A 22,998-nucleotide genomic window follows, 5' to 3' on the forward strand; every position below is an offset into this window, starting at 1 on the left:
AAGCAAGAAGCAAACCCGGAGCTCAGAATGGCCTCTCTGGGCCTTAGTTTCCTCGTCTGTAAAATGGGCATAAGGTGATAGTTTCCCCCTCCCTCCTCACTCAGTGACTAGGGGTCCTCGGGAGATGTTAGCTTCTGTCGTTAACAGTTAAAGCGCCCTCAGGAGATGTTGGTTTTGCTGCTAACAAAGGGCCACGTGAGCCTTATAAAGGTTCGTGGCTGTGATCTTAACCTTCAGCACCTGTGGAACGCCTGCCCTAGCGTGTTCCCTCATTAGTGGGCCAGGCACATACGTTGATAACAGGCCACCGGACCTGGGAAGGGCACTCTGAGATGAAGTCCAAGCTCTCCACTGGACAGATGGGGAAACCAAGGCTGGGGGAGTGGGGAGGAGGCAGCCAGGGCCCCGTAGCCTTGTCAGTGGCCCAGCTCCTCCTGAGAGCAGCCTGGGGAGAGGAGTCTGGGGCTTCAGCACCCAGTGAGAAAAACTGCCTCTGGTCTTGGGGTCTCTGGCCTGGAACCCTCTCCCAGAGCCCACCCTCTCCGCCCGGCCATCTCCTCCCCCTCCTCCCCAGGCTTGGACGTCACCTCCTCAGGACCACCCCCACCAGGACAAGTCCAGTGCCCTGAAGTCTCCACCACCACAGCCTTGGTGGTTTTTGCAACCACCGTGACTGTCTGTGGGGGGCAGGGGGGCGGTGGTGACACAGAGACCCAGCGCCAGGCTCACGTCTGGCCCAGACGGGTGCTCGACAAACGAGTGCTGAATGAACAACCTGCGGTGGAAGGTCACCCAGTTTCGGATGCCAAAATGGCGGCCCCGGAGGCCTGGGAGGGAGGCTGAGCAGGGTAGAGGCTGAGCAGGGTAGAGGCTGAGCAGGGTAGAGGCTAGCCGGGTCTCCCAGCACGAAGGCAGCTTTGGGGCAAGGCAGTGGGACCAGGAGGAGCCGGCCAGGATTCCTTACAAAGCTGCTTTTAAAGCTCTTCTCCGTTAGCAAATATTTAACCACGGCTCAGCGACCCAGGTCTGGTGGGAGAGCATGCTCGGAGGAAGGAGGGGGATGGAAGGGGGGGCGAAGTGGAGGCTCATGGAAGTGCCCCACCCCCCAAAGGCAGACCGCAGACCCGCACCCGCTGGGGCTGCCCTTCCCTTACACCTCGAGGAGGCCGCCTTAGCGGGAAGTCGATTCCCATCTTGACACAAACAGAAGGAAACAAAGGCCCCCTCATCCCCTCCAGCCCCTCCCTCCCCGCCTGGTGGAGCCCAGTGTCGGCTGTGGGCGCCCGACAATTGGTGGCTTGCTCTGGGAGCCCAGACCCCGGAGTCCCTGCTCTCTGGGAACACAGACCCAAGCTGGGGCAGGTGGAGAAGGGGTGCCAAGGCCCCCTGCAGTACCGCCGACCCACGGCAGGACCGGCCCACCCACACCCGCCCTGTGCCACTTCCACTCTCATTGGTCTCCAGAGGCTGGTGTCCTGCACCAGGCCCCGCCACGGCCACACCCCAGGCCAACAGCGCCGTGAAGGATGGAAAGGAAGGTTGAAGGCAGCCTGCAGGGCCAGCCTCCTTACCCCGCTCACCCCGCTCCACTTCCCCCATCCTCCTGCCCAGAGAGCCCTCCCGGGCTGGGGAGCCAGACAGACACGGGACAAATCCCAGCTCCGTGGGCCGGAGCCTTGCTCTGAGCCTCAGTATTCTCCCCCGTGCACTGGGGATGATCAGCTTCTCCCCCGTACGGTTGCTGTCATCAGGTCGGGCACAGAGGCGGCTGATCGGTGACGGTGACTTTGTCAACACTAACCTCCATCCCGCTCACACCCAGTCCGAGTTCCTACTGACTTCTCAGCAACATCCCTCACCTGCATGCTCTTTTCTTCCTTGCCACGCCCACTGGAGCTTGAGCCCTCTTAGCCTGGGACCTGGCCATCTGTCAAAACTGCCCCCAGGCCGTGGTGCCCCTCAACACACACCCGCTCTCCGCCCAAAGTGCAGAGCGCTGAGGCTGGACCGGGCGCCCAGGGCACTCTGCCACGGCACCCTCACGCTGGCGGGTGCCCACCACAGGCCCGGACCCCTGTTTGAGAACCCACCACCAACTTTCCCCTTAGTGCCCAGACTAGAGTTAGACCCTGAGATCCCGGCAGAACCGGCTGCCTGAGCCCCTCCTCCGTGACCAGCCTGATAACCAGCCTCACCACCCAGCCCCTCCCACCAGCCACCAAGAAGCAAGGGGCGGGGACAGCCTGAAATCCACGTCCTCCATCAGTCAGCCCAGGATCAACCAAAACGGTAGCTGGGGGCAGCACCAAGGACAGGTGAGGGTCTCCGGGGCTCCACCGTGCTGGCCGAGAAAGGTTTTGTGTTGCCCTCATTCATTCATTCATTCATTCATCAACCACGGGGCACTGGGCATTCAGGAGTGAGTTAGACAAACCCACTCCCTGTTGTCTAATGAGGGAGACAGACTGTCAACAAAACCTACAATGGGGCTGGCAGCAGCAGCAGAACCCAGAGGAGGGGCAGCTAACCCAGCCTGCAGGGTCGGGGAAGACTTCCAGAAGGAGGCGGCACCCGAGACATGAAGGGGTGCTGGCAAGGTGAAGGAGGAGGTCTGGGCAGGGAGAGCATGCCAAGCACAAGACACAGGGAATGCACAGATTCAGACACGCGAGAAAACATTCATCTGTTCCGCAAACATCTCTGAGTACCTTCCTGTGTCGAGAAGGGCACTTCCACAGAACAGTGTAGTGTCAAGTTTCTAGAATTTGATCTCAGTTCAAATACTAACCCCACTGCTCACTGACTGTAGGACTTTGGACATGTGGCTTAATTCTCTCTGCACTTCAGTTTCCTGGGCTGTAAAAATGGGAGTCACAGTGGTACCCGCCCCCGCCCCGTCGGGTTGTCATAAGGATTCAATGAAATGAGTCAAGCCACAGAGCCTGAGCAGATGGGGGCTTGTATCATCAATGATGATGCCTGAATAACTGAAAGGAGTTCCACCTGCCCGAGTGTCGGTGGCCGGGGGATGAGTCGTCAGGTGGGCAGTGGGGTCTTTCACAAGCTCAGGGATCCCACCGTGTGTCCACCTGTGCTACTGGCAATTTTCTGTGATGTGTTTTGTGCCATGAAATGGGGACCAGAAAAGTGGAATCAAAACAGCAGCTACCCGGTCCCTCTGCGGGCCATTCAGAGGATGGGAAGGTAACATGCTTGGGGTCCAGTCTTTCTGGGTCCTTGTCCCTCAGAGGTTAACTATTCAGAAAGGAGAAGTGGACAGAGAAACATCAATGAAGATTCAGAAAGCAAACACCCAACAAACCACAAGCCACCAAACCTCGGTGGACCACAGCTCCCTCTGCATCACAGCACTGCAGCTGGGCAAGTTCCTCGTCTCTCTGAACCTCCACTTCCCACAGGGAGCCTCACAGGGTGGCAAGGCCAAGGGCGAGGCTAGATGGGAAAGTGCTGTGAACTCCACCAGGGCGGGACCACAGTGTCTTGCTTTCCTGGTATCTTGTATTTATACCTCTCTCTCTTTTTTTCTTGTCTTATTGAATTGACTAAGACGTCCAGATCAATGCTAATGAAAATACCTCTATGGTTTCAACATCAAGTTTGCATAGGCTTGCTCAGTATGTGACGAATGATGCTGTAAAGGGCTGAGTACCAGGTAAGGACTGTTAAGGGAAAAAAGGGAGGACCTAGCTCAACTCCCAAAACAAAAGAGTTGGATAATTCTCAGGAAAAGAGATGCCGTGGAAAGCCAGCCATAGCCAGGCCCCGGCCGAAATGGAGCCTTCTCGAGTGACCCACCCATGGCAGACAGGACTCCAGAAGGGGCTTTCCATCTCAGGTGCCCAGTGGTGGGACAGGTGGCCCCTATAGAGTAGGGAGCTCCCTGTCACTGGAGGCATACAAGCAGAAGCTGGATGGCCAATTGGCAAGGAGGCTGTGGAGAAGATTCTGTCCCAGGAGAGAGGTTAGCAGTAACAACACAAACAGACAGGGAGGGACTTCCCTGGCGGTCCAGTGATGGAGACTCCACACTTCCACTGCAGGGGGCACGGGTTTGATCCCTGGTCGGGGAACCAAGATCCCACATGCCACCCAAGATCCCACATGCCACGAGGCTGGGCCAAAAAAAAAAAAAAAGATATAACACAGACAGACCCAGCTCTGCTACCATGAACTTCCCAAGCCTCAGTTTCTTTATACATAAAATGGGGGTAAAAATAGCATGCACCTCAAAGAGTTGTTGTGAGGACCAAATCAGAGAATGCGTGAGTAGTGTTTGGCACTCTGCCTGACTGTTGGTAAGAGCCCGATAAATGTCAGCTGCCATTCTAATAAGAGCCAATCACTAATAAGTGCCAGTTACTGTGGCCAAAACCTAATGGAAAAAAGGCTAAACGCAGACACACAAATCCCGCACATTTCATTAGCCGAGTGCCCTCTGACACCATCCTTTTCACTAAGTCCAAGTCAGCCTCCTTCCCAAGCTGCTGCCTCCCCCTGCCCATCCCCCTGCCCATCTATCTGTCTATCTATCGCTCTATCCCTCCCTCCCTCCCCCCCCCCACCACACACACACTGCTGCCTGCAGTGCTGGCTCCCTGGGTCCAGAGGGAAGTGGGGTGGGAGCAGGGGGAGGGCTCAAGGCAGGGAGGGAGCAGCAAAGGGAGAGCAGCCCAGGAAGGGAGGGAGAAGGAAGATGAGCCACTATGAGAATTCACTCATGTGCTCGCTGCTGGGCCAGAAGGAAACCCAATCCCAGGCTGGAATGCCAGGGACCCTCGGCATGGAGAGGCTTCATGCAGATAGAAGATGGAAAGTTTATTCAAATAACAAGACTCCAGTGGCCTGCCCTCCTGAGCCAGCAAAGGACACAGGCCCTGCCCCACCCTGGGGTCACCAGCTGCATGTCTCCTCGGGCTCCAGCAGGCCCAGAAGGGAAGGTACAAGGGCAAATCCCCTGGGAGGCCCTGCCAGCTTCACATTCCTTGTTCCAGGTGCCTGCATGCCCCCCACCTGTGCTTCATGGGAAACTCTGCTCTCGGCCAACAGGCCCACGTTCTGTGTCTGCTTCTCCGGGGGTCAGTTGAGGGTGAGTGGGGACGGGCTCACTGTCTCCCCTGGCAGTGATAACGGATTCCAAGCCCAGATTCCAGGCGGTGATGCAGGGTTAAGAGCGCTGGGGCCTGGGATTTCCCTGGCAGTCCAGTGGTTAAGGAACTGCCCTGCCAACGCAGGGGGCGTGGGTTCAATCCCTGCTTGGGGAACTAAGAACCCACATGCCACGTGGTGCAGCCTAAAGATTTAAAAAAAAAAAAAAGCCCTGGGGCCTGAGTCCGGGCACCTGACCATGACTGGGTGACCCTGGGCAAGTCCCTCACCCTCCCTGGCTCTCCAGCACGTCTGTCCAGTGAAGGGCCTGGACTCCTTCGGGCTGGACCCTCAAGGCCTTCCTCAGACTGTGACTGTCCCTGACAGCCACACCCCCCCATTCAGGGCAGAACCCCGTTAGTCATCAGCATAACTTTGCTTTAACAATTAACTGGTGTCTGTTTCCCCCACGAGGACAGGGACCCTGTCTGTCCCGTTCATGACCTATCCCCAGCACCGAGCACATAAAACCTGTCCCTGGATGTGAGATTACACCAGAGCCCTCGATTCGGTCTCCCAGGCATCTTACAACACAGGAAAAGGTTGGGGTTTTCCAGAAAGGCCAGCTCAGGCCTGGGGACAGACCCTTCCCAGCCCCGGAGGCAGTGTTTGCCAGGGGCTCTCCAATCCCAGTAGGGCGTTTCCTATACAGGTGGGGTCTCGAACCTGGAGCCGGCCAGGCCAGCCCAAGGTCACACATCAGCAGCAGAAAAGGTCACCACCCCGTCACGCAAACCGAGCTGTCACCTAAGCTCGGATCCTCAGTTTCCTCTTCTGGCAGGTTCTGTCAAATGATACAGCACCTGCAAAGGGCCTGGGAAATTGGAGCTGAGCAGGCCCTGCACTTGAGCCTGGGGTGAGGTGAAGGGACGGAGGGGGGTGTGTCTGCGGGACTCTCACCTGGGGCCTGCAGGTCACCCTGCTTCTGTGTCCCCCATTAGAGGAAGATCCCAGCCCCATTGGGGGGGACAGATGTACCAGCACTTTGAAAAACAACCACCAAAGGATAGTGCACATGAGGGGCACTGCTGCCATGGCCAGCAAGAACCACAGCAAAACCAATTTCTGGGCAATTCTGGTTCCCCCAAATACCTGCACTCTCTCGGCTCTGGGGCTCCGCAGAGCTGCCCCTCTACCTATGACTCTTCTTTCTTCATGCCTTGGGTCTCACCTACACATCCCCTTCCCCAACAAGCCTTCCCTGACCCTCCAAGTCTGGGTCACTGCTGCTCCCTTGGCTCCCAGAGATGCCCTCACTCCCCACCTCGGCGGGGGTTCCATGCTGGGTCCTTCCTCCCAGAAAGGGGTCCTTGGGAGGATGAGGACCATGGTTGCCTCCCCATCCGGCACCCCCAGCCCCACACACGACCTGGCACTGAGCAGGCTCTCAAACAATGGTGGGATCGATGGATTAATCCCATGGAAATGATTTAAGGCTGTCCAACAGAGCACTGCCTGCAACAACGAAAAATAGAAACAACCCAAGTGCCCAGCGATAGGCGTTTGGCTGAGCAAGTTAAAAGGCAGGCTATTGCGGCCATAATGGAATATTCTGTAGCCATTCTACATGCTTCAGGGGGATGACCAGGAGGCAGATGCCCACAGCCCACTGTAGATTTTCATCTTCTTCCTGTTACTTCTCTTTATTTTCTAATTTTTCTTTGATATTAGATATTGCTTGTGTAATGACAACAACAATAAAAGGCGGAGCTCTGAGGAAGCTCAGAGTTGAAAGGTCCAGCCTCCAGGGGCTGAGGAGGTGACCTTTGTTGGATGCTGGCAGGTGGGAGCCATTGTGGGTCTGAGGGGGAGGTCAGAGCTCACTGCCAAGACCTGACTTAATACCATCCTGTCGCTCGAGTCCAGCCTGCCAGGGCTCCTCTGGGAGGGAAGCCCTGACCTTGGCAGGGGCGCCAGACCCCAAGGGCTGAGAAACTCTCAGCTCTGAGGGTTCACTTCGTGCCAGGAGCCAGGCATGGCTTCCGTCATAAAGCTCACGACACTGCGAGGTGGTTATGCCTTCCCCATTTTACACATGGGGAAACAGAGACACAGAGAGCTGAGGCCACAAGGCAGAGGGGGAGCCCTGAGCACTGCAGAAAGGGGTCCTCGAGCCCAGCCTTCCGCCTCACACACCTTCAGCAGCCGACGTCCAGCTCTAAGCACCCAGCGGGCCTGCGCATCACACGGGGGCCTGGGCCACGTCCTGGCCGGAGCAGTGAGTGGGGTGCCTAAGGGCTGGAGGACTGGTGGGTCACAGACCCGCCCAGCTGGATGAGAACCGCACGCGCCTCTCGCCCCACTGTTCCCACCACGCCCACCTATACTGTCTGGCGCAGAGACTCCACGCTGGAGAAGCAATCCACCACTTCCCGGTGTGAACCCCCTGAGTCTCATCCATCCACCCGCCCCCCGCAAAATCTCTATTGACATGTTGATGAATTTCCTTCTATATTTTTTCTACACCTGCACAGACATACATACTTGCAGACGTACAGCACATCTTCACTTTCAATGGCTATGCAGTCCCCAAGGCTGGTGGTCATTGTCCTAAAAGCCAGATGACATCCCAGGCCCTGGGAGGGGCCAGCAGCAGGACCCCGGCCTGTCACAGCACCCCTCCTGGATGGACCCGTTTTCCTGACCAGGAACTGAGACACCAAGAGGGGAAGGGACTTGGGCCACTTGGAGGACTCTGGGAGAGTCCCTGGGCCACCAGGAGACTGTTTCCTCATGTGACAGGAGGGCAAGTAACAGGCATCGCTGAGAGATTGGGTGGCCGAGCTCCTCCCGGGCCTGGTGCAGGGCCCACATGGGCGAGCTCTCTAGGAGCGTGGTCATTTCATCACGATGTGCCCTCTGATAATTATTTAATTAATGATTGGTCGGTGACCACTTGTTCAGTGCATCCCTCCAGCCAAACCTTGAGCTAGCTCTACGTGGGCAGGGCCTGGGCGAGCTTGGTTTGGGTGCCACGCACACAGTGGGCCCTCAGTCAAGGTGTGCCCCTGCGCCTGACGCACAGTGAGTCAGTCGGGGTGCCAGGACCCAGGTGTCCCATCCCCAGCCTGTCACACCAGGGCTTAGTCCCAGAGGCCCAGCGCCCAGAGAGGTCGGGAGCCAGGGGGAGGGTCGGCCCACCCAAGATCAAGTCCCTGGGCCCTGCCTCTCCCGGCCTCACCCTTGGGGCTCAAGGACAAGAACAAAAGACTCAAAGCCAGTGAGTCAGACTGAGAGGAATACACGCGGGAGAGAGGAAGCTGTGTGAGCGCCGCTGCACGCACCCCCGGCCTGTGGTCTCAGACCAAGGTGGGGGGCAAACGCTCCTTCCAGACGGGCAGAGGGGAAGTCAGAACCAGCCAGGGCCGTGCCCCTGCCCACGTCTGCCCCGCCCCTCCATACCCCCCAACGCACTCTCTGCACCCACTAGACCCTTCATCCAAATAGCTTCAGGTCCCTGTGCTGCGAGATGGAAACCTTGCAGGACATTTACTCATTCATTCACTGCTAAGGAATTAATTTAAAGTAATGAATTTTAATTATAGCTATTGATTATTGAGCATTTACTATGCCCGGCACTGTGTTAAATATGCATAAATGTAACTGATAAATGTACATAATGCAATTTAACCTTTACATTAAAAGCATATCCAATATAATAAGGGAAATAGTATTATTATCATTCCCATTTTACAGCTGGTGAAACCAAGGCATCAAGAGCCACAGTTAACTGTCCTAGGGGCACCTGGCTAGTAGCTAGTGGAGCCAGCTCTGTCCCTCGAGGCCACACTGCCTCGTAGTGCTCAGATCACTGACAAGAACCTAGGACCACAGCCACATGAGGCACCCAGAGGAGGCCCCAACCCAGCCTGCCACGAGTGGGTCCAGGGAACAGCGCTCCGGGCTGCAGGCTTAGTCCGTAGGTCCTGCAAGGCCTCTCAGGGCCTAGAACTTGGCCCAGAGGACCCCCAAGAGGCTCTCGCCCAAATCTTTCATTGAGCCCCGGTGGAAAATGAGGCCCAGAGTGGAGGCTAGGCCGAGCTCCCCTCCACGGTGCTGGACTCTCAAGCCACACGGGGGACTCAGGAAGAGGGGAGGGGAGCCGAGGGGCTCTGCCCCTAATCACACAGGAAGTCTGCTGAGCCCCACCCTGGGGGGCTCCAGGCCTGACCGCGGCCCGGCCCCCAGCCTGCAGGGCAGGCCCCAGAAGCACCTCCTCTCAGATTCTGCCACAATTTCAACAGGAAAACAGGAAAGCTGAGCTGGGTGGCCTGCTACATACAGCCCGACTCGGAGTGGAGGTTTGTCTCCCAGGAGCAGGCAGGCCTGAGAAAGTAACCCTTCTGCCCTGAGAAGGGGGCCTCACCTCTGGTCACAAAGACTCAGGTAAGGGGGAGAGAAAGGGCTCGCTGTGTTCAGCCACTCAGCCCAAATCGTGTCCCGCCCCCTGCCCCCCGCCACCCTCGAGAGATGGAATCGCCCCCATTTTCGAGACGGGGGAACTGAGGCCCAGAGAGGAGAAGCCCCCTGCCCAAAGCCCCCCAGTGAGCCGTGGCCGTGCTGAGCAGAGCCCAGAGGGCTGCCCTCGGCCGGGCTGAGCAGTGGTCATCCTGGGGGACCAGGCCTCTCCCCGCTCCTTTTCCTGGCAGCCTGAAATATGGCAGTGGGGGTGGAGGGGAAGGTAGCTTGGCTTTTTTTAATCCTCCACAACACCTAGCTGTCTGCATGTGGACAGGCCTGGGCTGTCTCCTCAGACACAGGCCTATCTGTGAGGCCAGCACAGGGCCGCTTCTCTCATAGAGGGCTTGTTTGTTTACTCAGTTTTCAAAATTATAACCTTCACAGCCCCACCCAGGCCCATCGCTCCTTCCTGACCAGCCTTTGCTGTCTGGGGTGTCCAGGAATGGAAAGGGCCCCGGGTTCCCGTCCCAGGTCTGCAGCCTCTGAGACCCTGGGAATGTCCTTTCCTCTTTCTGGGCCTCAGTTTACTCACTTATGAAATGGAGGAGGGGATTGGTCAGATGACTGCAAAGGGTCCTTCCTGGCGAGCAGGGAGGTCTGGGCCAGAAAAAGGAAAGCAGCCACGGCCCATCAGCAAGCTCCAAACTCAGGGCAAGGGGGAGCTGTGGCCTGAGCAGGCCAGGCCGCGAGCGAACCTTCCATGCTAACCGCAGCTCCGCAGCCCAGTGAGGCCCAGACTCCCCAAAGCTTCAGCCCTGTTCTCTTTTCTCCCCTTCCCACTCCTCTCCAGCGAACACTTCCAAAAAAACAAACAAAAACCAAAAATGGAAACAGAAGTGCAACTGTCAGCCCACGCCCCTCTGGAGGTCCCATCACTCCTAAAATCCCTGGCGGGCAGATGACACTGCTCCACCTAGGACTCAGCTGAATGGAACTGCCATTTACCCAGCGGGTTCCGTGTGCCAGGAGCAACTGCCTCCCAGAATCTTCACATGCCCCAGAGGCAGGGATCACCTTCCCATTTTTCTGAAGGCGGAGAGTAACTTGCCCAAGGCCACAGGGCCTTTGCTGGCAGAAGCCAGTTGCCTCCTGGTCAAGGCCAGACATGCTGCCTCTTGAGTTGGGCTGACCAAATTTAAAACCAACATGCACTTTAGAAAACATAAAGATCCACTGTCTTTGTAACACAAACCACATTGCGTTCAGCTTGATGGAAGCATCTTGGATGGCACAAGTCCCATGAGATCAGGGCTCGCGTCACTGCTTCATCCCCACCACCCAGCTCAGGCCCAGCACAAGACAGTTTTCAGAGCGGGCTCTTTCCCTCCACAGCAAGATGGCATCACACAATAAATAATTGCTGGGCACCTGCTCTGTGCCTTCAACACAGCCCAAGGCCCACAGGCTCCCAAGAGGTCAGAGCCAGGAGGGTATTAGAGATTGTGCTAGGGCCCCATTGCACAGATTGGCAAAGCAGGGCCAGAGAGGAAGAAGGACTTGCCAGAGGTCACCTGGCACCAGCCCTGAGACTCTTGCCTCCCAGGCTGCACCCATAAATGGCTCCTGGCAGGTGGGAAGGATTAGAGGCAGGTAAAGCACAAGAGGGTGAGTAGCTTCCTGCCCAAGGGACTCCTCTTCTAGAAGATTCTGGCTTCACAAACTTGGCTGGACACAAACAGCTCTGTCAGGCGTGGGGAGGAAGGACAGCAGCTGCGGCTGGCCTGGCCACAGATGTGTGGGTGGGAAAGTGGGGTTCACACTTTCCAAACCACAATTCATTTTTCCTCTGCCCCTCCTGGGTGCCTGGTTACCCACTGGAGCCCCTGGCCCTGCAGATGGACCCCGCACCCTGGCCCATGCCCTGCACTTTTGTTCCCCTGAGAGGAAGGGCTCCCTCGGCCAGTGTCCTATCGAGGATGATGTGCAACGGTAATGACTGGTCATGACAGGAGCCAGCACTTCCCACATCAGCTCGTTGATCCCTCACAATAACTGAGCACATCTGGGCTACCTTAGGCCCACTTTACAGATGAGGAACCTGAGGCCAGGGGAAGGGACGGCACCTGCCAAATGACGGGGCAGTTGAGACAAGATCTCGAAGCCAGGTCCTCAGAATCCAGGCCCACCCTCTTCCCACTCTGCCCCTGGAAGCAAAGGTTCTCATACTCAGAGCTGCTGAGGAAGAGAGTGAGTCTCCTGTCATCAAAGGAATGGGAGCAGGGGCAGCTAGGACCCCTGACTACCTCAATAAAACAGCCTATGGGGAGTCCATCAATCCCACAGGGCCAAGAACAGGCACCAGATCTTCCCAACCTCACACATCACCATCACCAAGGCCTGGTTGCTCCATCACCCCTACACACACACACACACACACACACACACACACACACACGTCCCCTGACTGTACCCCATCCGCACTGGTTTGGGCCCCTCTCACCACTGGGCTCCCCTCTCACCCACCCTCCTAGGCCTCCCCAGCACACTCAGGACAAAGTCCCCTCTTCTTTAGGGCCAGCCTATGTGGCTCCCTCCTCTTCACCCCATCCCTCCCTCACCCACTGGGCCAGTTGCCCTCTCACACTTTCCTGCTGAAGGTCTCCCCCCCGCCCCCCGCCCCCGAGAACACTCCTCACCCTGAAGAGGGACAGCCAGACAGGCAGCGCCACATGGGCAGGGGCTGTGTCAGAGTTTGGGTATCAGTGTGTCCCTGGTGTCTAGCACAGTGCCTGGCACACAGTAGGAGCTCAGTAACTATTGACTGAATGAATAAAAGAATGACCAAGTGTGTCTGGGGCAAGAGCTCATCACATGCCTGTAGGCTCTCACAGGGATGCAGACGGCGACCCTCTCCCTCAACTTCTTACATCCAAACCCACCCAGCCCTGCCTTTAGAAGGTACCTAAGACCACTAGGAAAAGGTTTTCAGAGGCAGAGAACTCCCATAAGTAGATACTGGCTTTGGGGGTCACAGATGGGAAGATAAGGCACAGAGAGGCATAGCCATTGGTTCAGAGTCACACAGCAAACAGTCAACAGGACCAGGCTCGAGACCCAGATCAAGCATATAATTCTGGACACGTGGCCAGGCAAGGGGGGGGGGGTGTGTGTTCCCATCTGTCTTTCGCCCCTTCATTCCTGGGCCCTGCCCAACATCAGACACAGAGTAGGCAATGCTGCTGACTGACTCTCCTGTGTAACCACAGCCCGTCTCACCACCCTCCAGGTGCCTGCTGACCGCTGCAGATGTCCAGGGCCACAGGCTGGTGCTCCTCAACCTGGGGCATGCCAACTTCCTGGAACACATGGCAGGGGGCTGGATGCCTGAGGCTACAGGACAGACCTGGCCCATCTCCCTCCAGGTAGTGTCCATGATAAGAGCTACCACGCGCTGTGTTCTCACCACTCACCAGCCCCGTGCTGCACTGTGCAGGGGCTGTCACTCTTGATTCTACGCCCTGAGAAGCCAGCAGTCTCATCCTCTTTAACGGAAGGAAGACACTGAGGCTCAGAGTGCGTGGTCAACCTGTCCCCAAACACCGGTCCATCGAGTGGCAAAGCTCAGACTCGCACCCAAGGAGTCTGAACGCACAGCTTTGCCCAGACCTCTGGACTCCCTGCTTCCTTCTAACTTACTAGCCACTGTGTCACCAGGCTGGTCCCTTCACCTCTGTGGGCCAGAGGTAGCACACCTTCAAACCGAGATGGTAAAAAAAAAAAAAAAAAAAAACCGAGATGGTTCCCAGGGGGTGGAACCAGGTGCCCTGGAGAGATGGGCACTTCCTGTTCTTCCAGTTTTAAAATCTGGGAGATCAGAAGATTACAGTGTTCCATGACTCAGGCCCTAAGATTCAATCAGAAGAGGGGCATGGCTCTGCTCCACCCTCGAGGGTTTTAAACCTAGGCATCTGCCTTCATCTTTCCTTCAAACTCTGCCCAGCACCTTCGACAGAAAACCCTTCTTCCTCAGGCAGGGAAGTCGGTGGGGGTGGGGCAGGGGAAGGAAAAGCAGCTCAGGAATTTCTGCGACCGACCGCAGGAGGATGCTACGAGGAGACCCGGGCTGGAGTGAGTCATGAGCTCTGCCTGCGGAGGAGGAGGGGGCACCGGCAGGAGGGCAGGACCGGCCAAAGGCAGACTTGAGTCCGGCCGAGTAACGACGGGAGGACAGATCTGCACAACCCAACCTCTGACACATGCCGCTGTTCCCACTCGGCTCCTCCCCTTCCCAGCTCCCTCTCCCCACCGCCTGCCTCTGTTTGGGGCCTTTTCCATGCCGTCCCCCTGCCACTAACCTGCTCTGCCCCCGCGCCCCTAACCACGGCCTGTAAAATGCTGGGGAGGGAGGTGGAGGGTGCAGATACAAAGAAACAAAGGAAGGCTTGGCACAGAGTAAGTGCTCGGTTAAACAATGGCTAATCTTACAGGTTCAGAGCTGGAGGTGGGGTGGGGGTGGGGTGCACTCCATCAACGACCATCCTCAGGCAGGAGACAGATCAGTGGACTCCGTGCAGGCTGCAGGCTGGGGAAGCGGCGGGACCCACGCGGTCACACCCAGACGCCATGGGCATCAGTCCGTGTCCCCAGCTCCACGGCCGCTCCTTTGAGCCCGCTCCCAAGGAAAGATGCTCAGAGGTGTCCGGGCCTCCCAGAAACAGGCCTGCCTTGAAATGCCCAGGTTGGTGGAAGCAGGCTGGGGGGTGGGGAGAGGGAGCAGGGCAAGAGGATGAGTCTTTCTTCAGCAGGGAAGCTGACCAGAGCGGGAAAGGAAACAAACACAGTGACTCAGTGTGCCCCTGAAAACCACCTATTTGGTCACACTGGAGCATGGCAATGTCCTGCATTAGGGGAAAGGCTAAGAAAAACGTCTGCATGGATGGCCTCAGGTGGAACAAGATGTAGCTTTGGAGGACGCTTCCAGGGAGGGTCTAATGACCTGGGAGAGATGTTTATTATGAATCGTTTAGTGCAAGGAGCAAGGCACAAATTGAGTCATGGTCTCAGCAATGTGTAATAAACACAGAAGGGAAATACCACGAAAGAATAAAGTTATTGCAGGATGGTGGTGAGTGACTCCTAATTTTGTCTCTAAACCTCGTTCCTCAGGCGGCAGGAAGGGAGGCCCATGGCCCAGTTTGGGTTTAGAAAGGTCTCTTTGGCAGCATGTGTGGGAAGGATGGAGGGGTGAGATGGGAGGCAGCTCTGAGCAGGCGAGGCCGGAGCTCAGGCCCCAGCAGTGGGAAAGGAACAGACGAGTGGAGGCTGGATGGAGGGGGAGGGCAGGGTCAACGCCAACAAAAGCACGTTATGTAAGACGACACAAGAGCAGGGCAGAATCCCCAGACGCTTTACCCCCAGGGGCTGACCCAGACCTTGGCTAAGGGCAGCAGTCGGGGGGCGGGGGGGGGGGAATTGAGGGGGGAGCACTGCTTCCGGCCAGCCTGGGCTCCCTGCAAAGCCCATGGCTGCATCCAGGAAGCCAAGCACCTGGGCAGGGGCGCGGCCAAATGCGGACCCCTCCACCCCTAAACTCCTGGGACCTTCAACCACTGCCCGAATGAGGAAAGGCAGGTTTTTAAAATCAACTTGGAGGAAAGATATTAATTATTCTGTTCAATAAATTAAAAAGATACCCCCTTTCTCATATCTGATTGTCAAAAGGGGTGATAATACTTGGTACTGAAGTACCACATGCTGTCAGGAGGGAGTGTCAAATGTTTACAGTCTTTTCAGAGGCTCTGTGTCAACACATCAAAACGTGACCCAGGAGTTCCATTTTATAAAAAGTCTTAGTTCTTTCCTTGTCATATGGGTCCCCCCCTCACTGCTCTCTGGCCGCTCTGTCACCGGAACCTGGTGCAGGATATGTGCAAGGAGGTTCGGGCAGCACCGTGATTACTAGCAAAACACTGGAAACAACCCAATGTCGGTTAACAGGGGTCTGGGTAAATAAACCTCGCCACGCACAGAAAGAAACCCACCCACAGAAGAAGGCAGACTCACGTGTTCTGACATGGAAGGGTATCCACAATATACTGAGTGAAACAAGTCAAACCACAGAAACATATAATTGGACCTCTTTCTATAAAAAGAGTTAAATGTGTATGTACACAGAGATGGGCGTTTGGAAACAGTGACACACCAATCTTGAGGGATTTCTTCCGAGCAGTGGGATTGAAGGGAGGGAAGATGGAAGAGCTCTGCTTTTTTCACTTTCCACTCCCACATTGCTTGCGTGTGTGTTACTTTTGCAATCAGACGACATTAGCAGTGGTTGCCTAGAGTTGGGAAGAACTGAGGGGGAAGCGGGGGTGACTACTAATGGGTGGAGAGTTTCTTTGATGGGTGACGTAATGTTCTAAAATCGATTGTGGGGACGGTTGCACGACTCTGTGAATATACAAAAAACCATTGAATGGTACACTTTAAGTGGGTGAATTGGCTGGCAGGTGAATTGCGTTTCAATAAAGCTGCTATTTAAAAAAAGAATTAGCAAGGGGAAAGGTGAGGCCGGCAGAAGGGAGGGGCACAGACACTGGCAAACTTCTGCACGAGCGCTCTCGGATAATAAACCTTAGGGCACTGTGTGTGTGTGTGTGTGTGTGTGTGTGCTGGGGGGGTGGTTCCTTGGCCCCCACAATTTCATCTTGATCAACAGAATTTCTGGAGTAATGATTGAGTCTTTCAAGTCCGTCCTTGAGGCAGAGCCCCCATCCCCCTGACCCACACCAAGCAGGGCCAGGTTTCCTGCCAAGGGCACGGCACCCAGCCCCTACTTGCATACCTCGAGCAACAATGAGCTCACTCCCTCACCTGCTCCATCTTGGTTTATGTGGCTCAGACCACATGCAAAGAACCCCTCTTACAGCACTGATAGGAGCCAGCGGGCACTTCCACTCTTGTTCTTGTCCTGGCCTCTGCGCCAGGTAGAAGGTGTGAGTTGGCCTAACCCTCCCCCCCACCTCTCCACGTCTTAGTTCTTTCCTTGTCATATTGGTCCCCCCCTCACTGCTCTCTGGACCCACTCCAGATAGCCCACATCCATCTCACACATATGCCAACACAGAAGGTAATCAAGGTTTCTAAAAACCCAGGTGGATTCTTGCATCCCAGAAACCAGCATCAACCCTGACCCCAGGGACTGGACAAACCTCAGAGAAACAGGACCTAAACCCCAGCTACAGTTGCTTGCTTCAAACTCCAAACACCTGGTCACTCTCAAGAACAGAGGGTAAAGAACAATCTCAATAATAACGGCAGTTGTTTGCTAAGCACTTACTATGCCCCAAGCACTGGGCCAAGTTTCTGACCTGCACTATCTCATTATTCCCATTCTACAGATAAGAACACTGAGATTCAGATGCTGGCCCAAGGTCATGCCAGCTAACATGCCGTGGAGTCAATGTTGGGACCCTGAGCTGGCTCAAATCTGAGGAGATTTGTGGGGAAACTTTGGGATGGTTAGGCCCTCAGAGCTGGAAGGGACTATGGTCCGCAGGGAAGACACCCTTTCAGTCACAGCGAGAAAACAGACTGAAGAAAGTAAGCAGCTGCCTGAGGTTATGCAGGCCTCCTGGCTCCCAGGCCAGGGTTCTTCCTCCACACAAACTCCCTCATGAAAGAAGGAAGAGAATCATCCTGCCACTCGCCCCATGGGGCCGCTGGTGTGAGAACAAGCCCCTGCTTGCCAGGAGCTTTGAAATCCCAGGATGAAAGGCGCCGTGACAGCAAAACAGCACCATGGGCAGGAGCGCGCCTGACCCCTGCCAGGACTTGCAGGCTGGCACTCACCAGCTCACCTCCTCAGGGCGGGTGCAAATCCCCGGGAGCCACTGGCCAAGCCACAGAACCCGACCAGGAACAGGCCTCGAGCTCGGAGCACAGCTGACTTCTCTACGGGGCGGCCCTGGGTCCCTGGGTCGGAAGGGCTCTGGAATTTTAATTGTCCTGCAGGAAAGTGCTGGCTGCTCTAGCTGCTCCGTGGGTGGGGTGAGGAGGATGCGAGGATCACTGGAGGTGGCAAAGCACGCCCCCATTCCCCACAACAGAGATTTCCGAGGCAGCTCCCTTCTGTGGGAGGGGGCTGGAGGCTCGCTGGTTTCCTCCCCTCCCACCTGGTACTGAAGGAGCCCCCTCAGGTGAGTCTGGACCAGGAATCTGAGGCATTTAAGGAGGGCTATTAATAGCACTGAAGTGTTAAGAAGAAAGAGGCCAGCAGGCTCTGAGTGGGCACAGCCCTCTTCCACCGAGCCTGGCATCCACAAAACAAACCCAACCCTGTCCAGGAAAGGACACTTCACCTTCTGTGGCCTCAGTCTCCTCCCCTGTGAAGTGGCAGTTCTCAGCCCAGGAGGTGGGAAGAGGGGGAGAGCCAGAGCTGGGTGTGGAGGGAGGAAAAACCCCACCAAAGAAGGCGCAGCACACCCCAACCAGGCCGGGTGAGGGGCCCCAACAGGAGGTCGTGAATGGATGGACTGTTACAGAGCCCCAGGAGGCTGCCACCAACAGGGAGGGGACAGGAAGACTCCGCCCAGGCCTTCCTCCTCCCAGAGTCCAGGCCTGTCCTACAAGCAAGTATTCCAGGACTTAACCCCCTGCTGGTCTGACGCTGGAGAGGGTCTGACTCATTTCTTCATCACCCTCACCACTGGGCCCGGGCCCAGGCCTGGCACAAAGTGGGATCTCAGGCTGTGAGCCCAGGACCACAGTCACAGGACAAACCTTTGTGCCCAGCTGGGGTGGGAACCCGGCATTAAGGGACCCCTGGTTCCTGTTCTGCAGGGGTCTGAGTGGCAGAACACAGGGGCTGAAATTCTAGAGAACTGCAGGACACACCATGGTAAGTGTAGGCGGACACCGTGCTCTGGGTCCACCAGACAGAGGAAGGCAGATTCAGCCAAGAGGAATGGCCTCCTCTTTCCATAGGCTTCCCCCTCCATCCTCCATGGACCAGCACCCCATGCACTGGGGTCTCCTCTATGCCAGGCTGTGCTAAGCAAGCTATGTGAATTAGCTCACTTAAGTCTATTAATAACGAAGAAATCATTCACCCCATTTCGAAGAGGAGAAAACTGTGAGGGGCCAGGACATTAGGAGACTTGTCCAGGATCTCATGGCTGGGAAGCAGATGCTGGGGTTCCACCCAGGCAGCCTCACGCAGAACTGAGTTTCCCAGGCAGCCCTCTCTCTCCACTCTCTGAGTTTTGGGGAGGAGGAACCCAGGACCCTGCTGCAGTCCCTGGGCTTCCCCAGGGAGGGGGGAGGGGGGAGGGGGCAGCTGCCCTTCTGAGAAGTGGCCACTGTGCAGGGGTGGCTGAAGGAGGGGGCTGAGGAGGCTGGGCTCCGGCCTTGACCAGCCCCCTAAACAAGCTGCCAGCAGAAGCACCCTGCTGTGCCGGAGTCCAAGGACAGGGATTCTAACCCACCCCTCCTGTGTATCCCATCTATCCTAAGCCCACTCCCCAGGCTCAGTCTCAGGCCTTGATGGGCCAATCCCCTGGGAGCCTCGGCCACGTGTACTGGGGCTGGGGCCAGGGCGAGCGGGGGACTGGGACAGCCAGGGAAGGTCAGGACACGCTGGCCGAGTGGGCCTGGACCGCTTCCGGGCGGGGATACCCAAGGTTAAGGGGAGGCTGCGACCCCTCCCATAGCTCGACTGCGGTAGTGTGTTGGGGGATCCGACGAGACCCGGCTCCAAGGGGTGGGTGGGAGTTCGAGTTCCCCCGGGAGGGGGAAGGGCGGCCTCAGAAGGGGCCGGGAAGGGGCGCTCAGACATAGAAGAAACAAGCTTGGACAACAGTCTTGGTCCCCAGCCACTCCCGCCCTGCCCGGGGCCTGACTCTCCCGCGACTCCGGCAGGCTGGCCGGGATGGGGGCGTGGCCGGGGGCTCCCCGCCGGACCCCCTGCGCGCGCTGCGCTGCGCGGGACTCACCTGCGATGTGCTGGCGCCTGGCGTCGTCCAGGTGCGTGGACAGCACGTCCCCCATGGTGAATAAGAGCCGCGGCCCGACCCGGCCGCCGCCTGACGCTGCCCGCGCTGCTCAGACGGGCGCCACTGGCGCCATGGAGCCGGCCAGCCCTGCTCCCGCCGCTCCTGCCTCCCCTGGCTGCGGCCTCGCCCGGCTCGCGCTTCGGCTCTAGCAGCGTCGGTCCGCTGACCGCCTCCGCCTCGCGCCCCAGCCCGCGGCCCCGCCCCGCCAGGCCACGCCCCCGGAGCTGAGCCCCGCCCCCTCGGTGGCTGGCAGGCTGGCGGGCTGGAGGGCTGGCGGGTTGGCTGGCGGGAGGGGCAGGGGGCCGGGGATGCCGGGACCGCCCGCGAGACGGAAACAAAGAGAAGGTCGGAGAAAGGGAGACCGAGGAGAGACGCAGAGGGAGGCGCACCGGACCGTGATCAAAACGAAGAAAGAGATGGGGCTGGTGGGGGCATCTGAAAGAACGGGAGTGCCTGGGGGGCTCCAGCCTGAGTGTCACCCCCTGCCCGACCCGCTTGGGAAGAGAATCACGCCGAGGAGGACGTAGGGGACCGGTAGGCGACGCCTAGACACACTCCTCCCGCCCCTGCTCCCCTGCCCCCAGCCCCGCCCGCCGCCGCCAGCCCTCGGGAAGTTCCCTGGCCTTGAGCCGACCTGCCCCAGAAGGTGTGCCCTCCTATCTTGCACAATAGTGCAGGGAAAAGGGAGGTGCAGGCAAGGCTCCGGCCCAAAGGCACCCCTGGTCCCAGTGCCAGGCGGACATTCCTCAGGCTCGGCATATGGGTATTTCAGTTGGGAAGTGGCTTGTGAGACAGGGCAAGTCAGGAATAGAAAAAAAAAAAAGTACTTTACAGTTTGTAAAAGACTCAGATTCAAAACCAGCGGACCAGCATGGACTTTGGGTACCGGGCCTGTGGGGCTGGGCATGACTGGGTCACGGGTAGCAGGGCAATGTGTTTCAATTCTACCCACACTATACCCCAAGCTGGTAGGGGAGACAGGTTAACCCCTGGGATCCCCAAATCATGGACTGCGGTAGCAGAGGTCATCCTTTGGTTGCTGATGCTCAGACCTCCTGTACTGCATACCAAGAGTCACCCAGTTTCTGCTTGCTTACTCCGGTGACTGAGTACTTAACTTGTCAGTGTGCCCCACCCTGTAATTGGACAGCTCTTATTGTAACTCTGACATAGGCAGAAAATGATAATAAAAATTAACTTTACTAAGCACAGGTGCTTCAGTCCTGTCAACGCCACAGAAGGTAAGTTTGAAGTTGACTAATGTGATCTAAGCCAGTGGCCTGTTAGGAACCGGGCCGCACAGCAGGAGGTGAGCGGCGGGGGAGCGAACGAAGCTTCATCTGCTGCTCCCCATCACTCGCATTACTTCCTGAACCATCACTCCCATTACTGCCTGAAGCATCGCACTGCCCTGCCAAGTCTGTGGAACAATTGTCTTCCACGAAACCGGTCCCTGGTGCCAAAAATGTTGGGGACTGCTTATCTAGGCACTCTTCATGCATTCAGTGATAAATGCCTGCTTGCTAGGCCCTCTGCAAGATGCTGGGGATGAAAAGAGAGGATGCAAGCTGTCCTACCTGCTCTGGGACTCAGGACAAGTGGCATTATTGTGAACCTCAGTTTCCTCATCCGTCAACTGAGGATAATGATGCTTTGTTGTGAGGATTAAATGAGATAGCAGAGTGATTAGCACAGCACCTGGCACACGATGGGTCATCTCAGTAGACAGAACCCACCATTCTACTATTCGTTACAATCCCTGCCCTCGAGAGCATAGAGAAACTTGAGGAAGGAACAGAACATTCTGTCTTGAGGAAAATCACAGAAGGAGTAGTGCCAGAACTACAAGTTGGAAAAACCAGAATTTTGACAGCAGATACTGAGGAACAGCATTCCAGGGAGTGGGGAAAGCACAGGCAGAGGCACAGGCTTTGAAGAGCAGAATGTATTCACGCAGCAGAGAATTATCAGGTGGAGTTGAAGTCAAGCTGGCAGAAATTATTAGTTTCCTTCTACAGAGACAGAAACTGAGGCCCAGAGAGGGAAAGTGACTTGCCAAGGTCACACAGCAAGGTGGAGGCAGAACCCAGCCAGAGGCCAAGTCTGCTGACACCCAGTGTCTGGTTCTCTTTGAGCCACCAGTGGTGCTGCTAGCCTTATTTCCTTTTTCCCATGGCCCAAACTATAGGGACTGGAAAGGCCTGCTCTGCTCTGGGAGGTGGGTAGATGGAGGTAGCTGACATCTGAACATCGCAGGGCATCTCCTCAGCTGGCCTGGAGGCCTGGGCCATTTGGGGTAGAGGTGGGGCCACAAGCCAGCCTTTTGCCAGGCTCCATGGTGCACACAGGCCTGTGAGCCTGGAGCACCCACACACTTCCCAGCGTGCCAGGCCCCTAGCCCAGGGGGCTCTCCCTCTTGGCTTTGAAGACCCTCTGTCACATGTCACCACCTAGCCCTTCTGAGCACCCATGGCCTCACATGTGAGACAAACAAGATCGTAGTAGTGGAAAGGCATTGTAAACATGTGAATAGCTCTCCCCAGACCTTGGGGCCAGTCCCCTCTAATTCAAGATTAGTTCAATTCACACACACAAAAATGTAGCAGGGTAGAGGGGAATTGACTGCAAAAAAAATCAGGGTCAAAATTTTGAGATGAATGGAAATGGTCTTTGCCTTGACGGTTACACAGGTGTACATATTTGTCAAAACTCATCAAACTATACAACTTAAAAGGGGTGCATTTGATTGTATGTAAATTCTACTTCAATAAAGTTGATTTAAAAATGAAAAACAGGGACTTCCCTGGTGATGCAGTGGTTGGGAGTCCGCCTGCCAATGCAGGGGACATGGCTACAAGCCCTGGTGCGGGAAGGTCCCACATGCCACAGAGCAACTAAGCCGGTGCGCCACAACTACTGAGCCTGCGCTCTAGAGCCTGCGTGCCACAACTACTGAAGCCCGCGCGCCTAGAGCCGGCGCTCCGCAACAAGAGAAACCTGCGCACTGCACCGAATAGTAGACCCCCGCGCGCCTAGAGCCGGTGCTCCGCAACAAGAGAAGCCTGCACACCGCACCGAAGAGTAGACTCCGCTCGCTGCAACTAGAGAAAGCCCGCACGCAGCAACGAAGACCCAATGCAGCCAAAACATAAATAAATAAATTTTTTTAAAAATAATAAAAACATAAAAATGAAAAACGGAGTTCCCTGGTGCCCTAGTGGTTAGGATTCCGGGCTTTCACCGCCCGTGGCTCTGTTCGAGGAACTGAGATCCTGTAAGCTGCACAGCAAGGCCAAAAAAATTAAATAAATTTGAAAAATAAAAATGAAAAACAAATATACGGAGCACCTGCTACGTCAGGCACTATTGTAGGTGTTGA

At 56.5% G+C, this 22,998-nt stretch overlaps 1 protein-coding gene across 1 annotated transcript in view; it reads right to left on the minus strand.

Annotated features, from left to right (window-relative positions):
* Positions 1-19,753, minus strand: part of NIBAN2 (niban apoptosis regulator 2) — a 50,712-nt gene extending 30,959 nt beyond the window's left edge. Inside the window, exon 1 of the mRNA XM_082402620.1 lies at positions 19,560-19,753. Coding sequence (XP_082258746.1) covers positions 19,560-19,614 — 55 coding nt within the window. The 5' untranslated portion in view covers positions 19,615-19,753. The remainder of the gene's footprint in view (positions 1-19,559) is intronic.
* Positions 19,754-22,998: the final 3,245 nt, after the last annotated feature.

Source organism: Balaenoptera borealis, assembly GCF_965194805.1.
Source record: "Balaenoptera borealis genome assembly, chromosome: 8".
NCBI classification, from domain to species: domain Eukaryota; kingdom Metazoa; phylum Chordata; class Mammalia; order Artiodactyla; family Balaenopteridae; genus Balaenoptera; species Balaenoptera borealis.